Genomic DNA, 11,498 nt, shown 5'->3' on the forward strand with positions numbered 1-11,498 from the left:
TTCAGAATGCATAAAGCCACCTGAAATATGGTTACATATGCCCTTAAGTTAGAAATACACTCTATTTTTTTCACAACACAAAGAGTTCAGCAAAATGCTGTTCTAAGACATAGTGGACAATATTTGTTGTCGACTGTGGTGCACATTTACAGTATATGATTTTTCTTCAGTTGGAGGCCTGCCAGGCTATATCACTGTTTCCTTTTCCTGTAATAAAATGTAATCACGCTGCCCTTGATACAAGCGTCGTTTGGCCCTGCTGTGAGTGTCATGTTCGGTTTTTGAGGGCTGCTAGTTGATATCAGGTTTTACGGATTACCTTCAAGAAACAAATGTCAAACGGGAATGGTCCCCACAGCTGGGGAGAATGGGGGCCGTGAAATCATTTTCACAGCATGGGGCCGTAAAGACAAGGCCTCCCCCAGCTCCCAGGCATACGATGGGATCTTCACGTTTCATCGGAGGACTAGCGGCCACATCTGGTTTAGTCATTTCCAGACGCCGACAGTCTTTTTGAAGGCTGTTCTCTAAAACGGTCTTAAAGCTAAGGTTGTAGCTCCACAGCACTGCAGAGTTACTAAGCCGGATCTAACAGCGGTGATTGAGTGATGCCCTTCTCCCAGAAGAATTTTAACAGCTGTCAGTCCGACACCACAAAATACGTGAAGCACAGTGCCATTTTTGCACTGCCAAAGATGTGCCTCTGACCTCACTGAGGCTCCCTGTGCCCAGTGTCTGCAGTTGATTAAGCCAGCTTTCTTTTCCCTGTAGCCAGGATTGTTGTATTTGTTTACAAGAGCAGAGGAGAACATTATGCGTCATGCACACGTTTAGAAATAGTCAGCAATCTGTTTTTGCATTACTCAACTGGCTCGATTCTCCCCGTTACCATCTTCAGAAGCACGCGCCATCCTTCAGGGGGCCTGGGGTGAGAGTACAAAATTAATAATAATTTATTATTCAGCTGATGCTTTTTATCCAAAGCAACTTACCGTTGATTACACTAAACAGGGGACGATCCTCCCTGGAGCAGGTGTGCGGACCTTATCGTGGCTACACTAGGGCTTGAACCACCAGATACCTTAGCCACTGCACTACAGGTTGTGTAGGTTGGGTGGATTGGGTGAAAGTGTGCGTCAGACCTATGCCGTCCTGCGGTCGGGGAGCCCTGTGCTAATGATTCCTCGGCAGCGAGCTCTGATGAAGGGATTTGAGAAGATTACTGCTCGGGGATTCGTCTTTTAACTAGATTAGCTGTGCCTGCCTCCTGGACTGGGCCTGCAAGCTGCAGATAGACATTACACAAGAAAGAAAGAAAGAAAGAAAGACTGCATTATTCCTCCGCTCCCACCGAGCGCCATCCCCGGCAGTCTGACGCGGATCTCGTTTCATTTTCCCCCGCTCTGCCTTTAAAGTTTGCCTTTGAATGTTTTCTTTTAGCGTGCTTTGTCGAGTTACGTGAGCTGAAAACTGGCGCGCATCATTAAATGGAGATTTGAAATGTTCGAACACATCGTGATTGGATGGGTTGTTTTTGGCATGCGCTTATGAACATTGACGCTGGTGTTTCCCCTCGTGCGCTGACCTGCTGTCCTTTATCTGAGGCAGAGTGAGGGACATGCATTTCTCTACCCTTTTTCAGTGAGGTCAGTTCTCCTGGGGGCTTCGTTGACTGAACCGGCAGCTTTCATGTACGCAGGTGCTCCGATAACGCACAATACTGTCCAAATGTAGCTCTTCTTGATGTTAACATATAAAAGAGATTTAAGGCAGTGTTCACATGACACCACAGCTGACCTTTTCAGGTGATATTTTCCTATTATTATCTCCACACAGAGTGGAAAAAGCTTTGATTGGCATATCCGATATTCTCAAAGAGTTTTCTGCATGCTGGCTGGAACAGCCTCTGCCAGTAGTCATAACTCATTAATAATACATGCAGCTTTGCTGGAGTGCTGGTCGCTCTGAAGAAAATTTCATTTGGTCTGACTCTGAAATATGTATGCATTTGCTGCTGACCTCAAATGGGAATCGCCTGTGGGGTCAACAGAGTTGTGTTGTCCCTTGTTGCCACCCCACTGTCCTCATGTAAAAGTTTTGTATGGTTGTCCTGTTCCAGCACTTCCAGTCTCTGTATCAGTTTCTCCTGGAGTGCCTCAGCTGTGAAACTGTAAAATCCAGGACGTCACTGCTATCTGTTGGTTTATTGTTGTTTAGTTGTGGTTTACGATACTGTACATGTACTGTACCGTACATTGCCCTCAATGCCAGGCCAAGACATTTTTTATTTATTTTTTTACGTTAACATCACCTCTCTTCCCTTCCCTAGTCCCTAGTCCCTAGTCCCTACGCACCATCCCCCAAACCCCAGGCAAGATGCGTTATGAAGCGAATATGTGCTCATAATATCAATGGATGCATTTATTACAATCTATTCAAATCTTATCCAGATAAGCAGGTTCACGTTGAATTATTGCAGTGGTCACTGAGAGAATATTCATATGCTTCCATTCCAACCGGCACCTCAGACGATTGTACCTTTAATAGATGAATCTTAATTGTGTTCCACTGATATTTTTATCATGAGCTTGTCTCTCAGACGGTAAAGTAATTAAATCTTCTCTCTTTTTTTTTTTTTTTTTGCTGTGCTTTATTATGTCCGCATTCACGTGCAATTTGTGAACATGTTACTAGCCTTTGTCTTCAGGATTGTGTTTAAGTCAGCACACTCAATCTTCTCTATCATTACACATGACAGTTGTGTTCATAAATACATGAAAGTGTAGCATCAATCATTTAATTACAACAGAGCGGTGAATGATAGTAATGAGACACTGCCAGTCCCCAGCTGGATTGAAACACTGAGGCTGTAAAATTCAAAGAAATGTCAAGTGAGTAGACGAGGACTGAGATTATAGTTCGCTGCGCTCAAAATGGAAATTGGTACAAGTAATTGCTCGCTCATGAAATGCATGATAAATAAGCCATTAAAACAGAAGGCAGGATAAGACATCATTGCTGCATCAGTGGGGGTATGTAATATCACATTGCTCACCTAACATTAACAAAGTCATTGAGTCTTGAGATCCCCACAGCTGGGGATCTTTCCCCAAAATAGTCCTTTCCCCAAATATTCAGATAACCCGGGGTGTCACGAGGAATCCCACCCCAAAGTTGTTCCAGCAATGTAGTGAAACCCATTTAGCACAGAGTATGTGGGACTAAAACCTGCTGTAATACCTGACTTGTTTTCGACTGTAGCAGATTAATTCAGAGAGAGACAAAGGCCTCCTGAGCAGGAAGCTGGTAGGCACCCAGCCAGTGCCTGTTATAGAGTCTGTGCATATGCTAATGAATGGTTGCAAGCAGGAATGGCTGAGAAGCAGTTGGATCAAAAGGCTTGGTTGGTTGTCAGGAATTATCAGCATCTGAAGCAGCACACTCACCCAGCCTGCGGATGCTGACATGCTGAAATGAAATGATTCATCATCACATGAATCAACAGAAAAAAAAAAAATGTTTTTGTCTCTTCTCAGCTGGCAGAATGATATGTGCTTTCTTCCACTTAGAGGAAGATTGCTGCAGCTCTGTTATGGATCACATGAGCGGTGTTATGGTGCTATGGGCAGATTTCAAGGTCCCTGTTGCAGGGTGGGAAAACGGGGCAGCTGGGTGTAGCCAGGTCTGAAATCCATGTACTAGGGCTGTGAATGAAGGCGAGGACCACACGCTCGGCAGAGCTGCATTGATTTCACCAGTGATTGATGTTGACCTTCTCTAAAGATGACAGTAAAACAAAAGACCAAAGAAAAAGTATTACCACCAGAGCAGCTAATCACTTTTACCTTTTTTCTCCCAGTCTCCCTGACTTCAATTAGCCTTCAGAATGGAAAGAACGTGCATGAAGTGGTGAATGCAGTAGGGTACATACAGAACAGAATGGTGGTAGGACAACAGTAGTTGAAATAGATTTTTTTTTAAATACCAAATTGAAACAAGAAAATGTATCTACAGTACAGTGAACATTTATCCTGAAATTCTACCTTTTAAAAAACAAGATTTTAATGAGGAGACATAATTCATTTGCCGTTTCTAAATGAAATTTTTTAAATCAGCTATATAAATATGATATCCATATTGCTGGCTGGAATTTATTTATATTCACGGTGGATTTCATGCTGGAGTGTAGTGTAGTATGATAGGGAATAGAGAGTCAGTGGAGTGTAGTATGATAGGGAATAGAGAGTCAGTGGAGTGTAGTATGATAGGGAATAGTGAGTCAGTGGAGTGTAGTATGATAGGGAATAGTGAGTCAGTGGAGTGTAGTATGATAGGGAATAGTGAGTCAGTGGAGTGTAGTATGATAGGGAATAGTGAGTCAGTGGAGTATGACAGGGAATAGTGAGTCAGTGGAGTGTAGTGTGACAGGGAATAGTGAGTCAGTGGAGTGCAGTGTGATTGTGAAAGATTATAAATTGCTGCTGCCACTGCCAATGATGAAAAATCTGACAGTTGTATCTTCTCTCAAGGAAACAAAACAAGTTATGTTTCATTTCTAAATAAATATCTAGCTTACACCACAGTAAATTAGATTTAGTTTCATGGCTTGTAAAATTGTTAGGGAATGCTCTCTAAGGTCCCATTCATCCCAGTTAACAAGAAACAAGCCACCTTTTGAGCATTAATGTCACTCAGCCCAGCTCACTCAGTTCGGAGACTTTGTTTTGCTTTGGAAGATTACAGATAGGCGATGGCTGTGTGGGGGCTCAAGAGTCCAAGCCGGCTTACCTTGCACTGTAGGGCATCAATTTTCTGTCAACTAATGGTCTCCGTACAGCTCCGCTCTGCGAAGACTGGGAAGAGACTGGGACTGTGAAACTGCAGGCATTCATGTCTACATTTGGGAAAAAGGACAATAGCGGTGCTCAGAAATGTGACTCATTTTCATTAAATATGTGGAGTAATGTGTTGGAGCCTGTCAACAGTATTGACTTATTATCTTTTTAATTGTTTGTTTTAGTGCTCGTCATCTTGTGGGAAGGGCCTGCAGTCCAGAGTGGTCCAATGCATGCACAGAGTGACAGGACGCCACGGAAGTGACTGCCCAGCAGCGTCTAAACCGCCGGCGTACAGACAGTGCCACCAGGGGGCGTGCAATGAAAAAGTCAATGTCAACACCATCACGTCTCCCAGACTTGGTAAGAGCAATCTATAAATGTGTTCAATGTGCCTTTTCCCTTATGTCTTTTTTTCATAGTTTGTAATCCTATGTTAGTGTGACTATTTAAAAAACTATGCAAAGCAAAGCTTATGTTCTTTTTAAATAGTAATTTAAGGCCAAAACGTTTTGCATTTTAATTGAATTGCCTCCATAAAAGTGTTACCCTGTACACTGCACAACAAAACTCTACATTGTGAGACATATGCAGCTTTGGGGTTTAATTTAAAAGAGAATGGTTAGTTGCTTTCAGTTTTCCTAACATGCATAAGATATGATGTGAAGTTTAATAGTGAAGGTACATACTGTACAGGCTGACCTATATCTGTACTGTTTGACAGCTGCTCTGACGTACAAGTGCATGGGAGACCAGTGGGACGTGTACTGCCAGATCATCAGAGCAGAGAACCTTTGCCAAGACATGAGGTGGTACCAGCGCTGCTGCCAGACATGCAGAGACTTTTATGCAAATAAAATGCTCCGAAACAGTTAATGACACCCGCCGGTTTTTGACCTGTATTTGTTATTGTCACCTTTTTAATATTTTTATTGTTAAGCTATATGTGATTTCAATGAAATGAAATTGGGAAAATCTAAAATGCTACTCACGAAAGTTGAAACTCCAAAGTTCTTGTTTGTTTTCTGATGACTTGAATTAGTTTTTTATCATTTGATTTTTTTTTTTTTCTTTGTTTGCTGTAAGACCAAAGTGAATAACCTCATTGCCTTTAAGTGGCAATCTTATGGTGCCCCTTGGAAGAATTGTGCATAGTATCTTACCTTATTTACATGATTTCATTAAGGTGTTCAGCTGGCCCTGTCTTCCCCAAGCCACTGGCTGGCCAGTAACCAAAAATGGGAGCGTAAGAGACTTACTTTAGTCCCCTGGCCAACGTATTTTGTTTTTTTATTCTTGTTCCTGTAATTGTTGTTAATATTTAAACATGCAAAGAGCTATTGTTAAATAATCCTACAGTCACTCAGACTCCCTGGCAATTGATGACTTTGCAATAGCGTTTTCCAGATTCAGAGAAAGCATTGCCGTGTTCATTCTCTAAAACTTTATTGCCCATGAAATGACTGGAGCAGAGGAGCATGAAGCTTTGGAGCTGTAACAAGGCCTGGTATCACCAGAGGTGTCTAATCGACGTGTAGACATCTCCTCCCCTTCAGCCAGCTCTCCTTTTTCTTGCAGCCCCCAGACGTAGTGTACTTCAGAACCAGGGCCTTTTCTATCCAAAGCCATCTGCTTTTAAGCTCAATTATTCATTCACGGTCAGTGTCAATGATTATCGCTATTTTAACCAGTTGTGTGTAGTAAAACTAGAAAAGGCTTAAGATCCACAGCTAAAGCGCTAGGCAAGAAAGCCCTATTTCTATACCCATTATTAGGACCATTCGATAGAATGATTGTAGAAAGTAGTAGCAGTAAAGTGGCTAGTAATGTAACCATAATTGAATACCTGCCTTTCGAAAACACGTTATTTTGGTGCTAAAGCAATCTGTACATGAGGGAGTTACACTAGTTTCCACTTTCATGACTATAGGTTCATGTAAGCATTGCTACCAGTTCACACCCGATACAGTATCATTTCAGTTTAATAATTACTTCTGTGTAATTGGATACATACTCAGGAGAAAGTTAAGGTAGTTGCAAGTTAACACTACAGCAGTACCACATTTGTATACCATATTATAATGTTATATAATGAGCTATAATGTTTCTGTAAAGCTAGTCAATGCTGATAACACCTCAGAAAGCAATCTCAGAGTTGTTTGGATAAAGAGGTGAAGCAATAACTGTCGTTCCTTTAAAAAAGCAAAAATATCGGAATATCTGCTCTGATTAATGAGGACTATTGCATTTAATGTTTGTTGACTTGCTTTATTCTCAAGCTTTTCTGTACATTTTTTTAAGGAAAATTAGTTTATATCTGATACTATCTGCTGCTGCTGAATCGTGCATACCAGTATTCCTTTAACTTTATTTTGGTCTCTAAGTTTTGCCTTCAGATTGGTTTTACTGTCTTGTGCTGTAAAATATTCTGTTACAAAAAATATTTCAGTTCAGAAGAAAGGAACTCATCTAGTGTTTGAAGACCTCTGGGGCCAATCGCAGAGGCTACATTAAGCAGGAGTCTCTAATGCACCCTGTAAGAGAACTGAAAGAGCAGGTGAAATCTATTCAGAGCTTTCCTCCTTAACAGGGAGTGATTCATCCTTCTAAACAAATAGCAATATTACCATGCCCATGAATATATAATTGTTCATGCACAAATATGAATATTATATAGTAATGTACTTGTTGTTATGCAATGAAATACTAATATTATCTCACCATGGCTGTTTTCAGTATTTGTAGCCATTCTGCACAGATATTTGTGATATCTGCCTTCCAAGGTCGAGGTGCTGGTGTAAGGAAACATTTGACTTTGCCAGTTAGAGACTGGATCTTAGGGGTGTAGGTTCCCTGCAGCAGCAGACATGCATATAAGGTCCGGGTCAGGTACCCTTTACCTGAAGTGACATTTTTAAAATAAGACCATTGAAAAATGTGAACTTGGAATGAACAGGATTGCGCATGAATGGGCGTGACAACGTAATTTCTCTGTGTGTGTGTAGTGTAGGAGCCCCAGCCAGGTGTCCTGGAGCTGGATTGGTGCTAGACAAAATTCACTACTGTGGAATACAGCTGTCAGTCTATGTTAGTATGTCTGTTGTTGTACTTTTGTTGTTGTCCTATTGTTATTATTATGGTTGTTCCATCATTATTATGATTATTTAATACTGAAATTTAGCCTCCAGTGTACTTCATTTTTCTAATGTAATGCCAATATTCTTTAATATTTCTGTACTGTACTGTATGTCTTTAGTTGCACAGAGTTGTTTGGTACATAAACTGCCACTATATATCTTTAAAGGTGCTTTTTTGTCAAATGTACGGTAATTTTCAAAGATACAGATGAAATAAATTAAAAATGTTGTTATACAGGGATATAACCAATATGTGAGTTTGCTTCAGTTCTCAGAATATAGTGTAAAGTTTGTTTTATAATTGACGTATATATCTGTACTGTCTGTACAGTGTGATACTCAAATAATCCTGGTTAAAAACGGAATACAAAAAAACACTTATGAATAAAAACTGTTCATAGAATTTTTTTTTTCAAGCCTACTGTAACTTGATTCTTTATTTTTGACAATATGAAATAAATTTAAGTGAATATTTTACACAATGGAAATTGATTTTCTGTACAGGTATTTTGACAGACACATGAACAGAAATGTATACAGTTTGCACATATAAGGCCTCCTTGAATGTGCCTTTAGAATGGACATTAAAAGAACAACATTAAGGCTAATATTAACATTCAGACCATTACCCACTGCTGCCAGAAGTTAATCTCCATATTTCATTTAGTGTTTTATCATAGATTTATTCAAATATGTAGAATGGTTCATCGACCCAGGAATGACAAATAGCCATCTGGCCTGGCTATCTGCGTGAGAGGCACTGCTGTTCTCGCCATAACGGCACCAATACGAGGTGTGAGGACAGTGGTAAAGGTCACTGCGATTCTCCCGGTGTCTGCAGCCCCCCAACGAGAGGCACTCTGCCCAACCCAACGCCTTACTTCTCCTTCGCTAATGCAATTTCTGACGAGCCGTGCAGGGGATCTCCTGTGATAAATCTCAGCCTGTCAGACTAGTTCCACATTCTTTGCGGTAAATTGACATGTCCACAAGTGTCTGGAAGGGAAAGTTATATTTTTCTTTCAGAGGTCTATTGTAGTAAGTATAGTCATTTGCATGTACTGTAGCTTATATTTTTCAGTACATGGTATAGGTACAATGAACAATATTCATTATGTTTGAGCATGGTTACGTAAGTGTGAACAGTTTATAGATGAGCAGTATATTCAGTGGCCAGATGTGGTTGTTAACAAACGTAGCCTGCTCCTCCAAACAGGGAATCATCTGGCTGCAACTCCATACAGTATATGAAGCATACAGACATGGCAAAGAGTTAAACATTAGTATGGATTTCAGCACTGCAGTGTGTAGAGTTTACAGAGAATGGTGTGCTAAAGAAAAACCATCCAGTGAGCGGCAGTTCAGTGGGCAAAATCACCTTGTTATTGAGAGAGGTCCGGGGAGAATCAACAGACTCGTTCAAGCTCACAGAAAGGCCACATGTTGAAATAACAGATTTTTACAACAGTGGTGTGCAGAATCTACTGTTCCAGAACCAGAATAATGGACACAAAAATGTCTCTCTTAGCCTAAATAATCTAGATTTCTGGGTCTGAATTTGGTACAAACAGCATGAATCCATCCTAAGTGTGTGCGGGAATGTGTGCTACATCAGTTTACCATAAGCGGGGATGCAGGCAATGCCCCCCTTCCCTTCCACATTTCCAGTGCAAGTGATTCAAGCTGTTCTGGAGGGCAAAAGGGTGGCCTACTAGATCGGTGTACACAATAAAGTGGCCACTTTATGGAAATGTATCCATTTGTATATTGCATTTCTACAGTATTTCTGTTAATCTTTCAGCAAGAAAGAAGTTAATGTAGCATCTCTCACCTTGGATGATTCAGGGTAAACTGCAGCTGCAGTTTGCAGGTGAGCTGTCTCTTATTTATCGTGGCTTTCCCCCGTCCTGAAGCCAGGCTTCCTCCAGCGGCCGCAGGGGAGGGCCGCGTGGAACTACATGGGACTCATTACACAACCAGGACCCAGTGACACCTTCTAGGAAATGCTCTCCTGTTGCGTCAGACCCTTTCGGTCTGGAATGCATTTGTCGATGTCGTCCGAGGTAATACAATAACAACCTTTTTTCTCTTCATTTAATTTAGGCCAATCTTCATGTACTGCTCTTGTTAAATGAAATAGCTGCCCAGCAAAACAACTTTTGACAGGCTATTAGACCTTTGAGTAGTTGTTTTGTTAGAGGAAGGCATGTGTATACCAGCTGTGAATAGGCTGCACTGAATATCTCAGAATGAATTATTATCAAGTCTAATTCTCATCTCTGACCTCAATCTTTCTATAAAGCCCACAAGGGTTGTAGAAATTGCAGAGGGCATATTACCCGACTTGAAATAATTCACAGTTAGCCATTAAGTGCTTTAAAGCAAATAAAAGGCTTGAGAACTTGTAGGAATAAACATTTAGCCCATTTTTCTAGATGATACCCTCTCTTAAATTAATCGCATTTATTGAATTCTACACATACAGAATGTAGAACACGTTGTGGACATTCAATATGTTGAATACCTTGAATAGGTTTCATATGATTGTGACATAAGTTTGCCTTCAACAATTTAGTTGAGTCTAGTCTAGCCAGGATGTACATTATTTTTCTTTGAAGAAAGCACTTTTCAAGTGCTACAGTATGTGACTAAGTGTAGATTAGTAAGCAAATTAGTAAGTGTAATTTAATGCAATGTAATGAATCACGTCATATGTATGATGTGTCAGGCTTCTTAAGTCTTAGTCAGGCACTTATTTAAATGCATTGATGGATTCAGAAAGTAAACCCCTGCCTCAATATTTTGTTCCAAACACCTTTGCCATTCTTCAGCCAGGAGGTAGAGCCAATTACTGAAATCAGCTGGCTGGAGTTTATGTGTGAAACTGTGCAGGTTGATTTGAACCACCATTTCATTTTTGCCTATTGAATGTGACGCCATTAATATTGTTCCAGTCAGCAGTCACTGTGCTTGGTGTGCACCCATATTTTACAGGCTATTGGACAATTAAATTTTCATCTAGCCTGAAAATAGGAATTGAGGGAGTATTGTATGCTCCCTCCTGATGTTAGCAGGTTTATGAAGATCAGATAGAGCCTTCTGGAGCTGGTGGAGCTGGCCTGTCTTCTGCAGGCATGAAATGTGAAGAGACATTGAGATCACTGGGGCATGGACTAGAACAAAACTACTGGACTGCTGGCTCTATACCAAAGAGGGTGCACGGTGTGGCAGGATGGGATAGTGCATCAGAAGCTAGGGAACTGGCTTATGTGAAATGTGAAATATGAGTTATATGGTGCTCTATGTACAGTATTGTGACTTGTGAGTGTGCACTACCTATAATATGTTATGCACACTGCACCCCAGCTCAGACATGCACTTCTTTATTCCTTTTCAACTTGTCAGATGTTTTCAGTGTGTTTTTTGAAAGGTGCTGACCTGATTTTTGGAAAGCCATTTTAACTTGCTTCTTCAAAAGAGTGCTTTTCAATTTCTCTCTTAGAGATGGATCTGTTTCATTTCTGCC

General features: G+C 40.8%; 1 protein-coding gene across 2 annotated transcripts in view; it reads left to right on the top strand.

The window, feature by feature from the left end:
• The window catches only part of adamts17 (ADAM metallopeptidase with thrombospondin type 1 motif, 17), a 78,493-nt gene extending 70,118 nt beyond the window's left edge, over positions 1–8,375 (top strand). For both annotated transcript variants that reach the window (XM_061245947.1, XM_061245948.1), the window contains 2 exons: positions 5,021–5,198; positions 5,560–8,375. In XM_061245947.1, the coding sequence (XP_061101931.1) occupies positions 5,021–5,198; positions 5,560–5,711 (330 nt within the window). In that variant the 3' untranslated portion in view covers positions 5,712–8,375. The remainder of the gene's footprint in view (positions 1–5,020; positions 5,199–5,559) is intronic.
• The last annotated feature ends 3,123 nt before the right edge of the window (positions 8,376–11,498 follow it).

Source organism: Conger conger, chromosome 6, assembly GCF_963514075.1.
Source record: "Conger conger chromosome 6, fConCon1.1, whole genome shotgun sequence".
Lineage (NCBI taxonomy): Eukaryota > Metazoa > Chordata > Actinopteri > Anguilliformes > Congridae > Conger > Conger conger.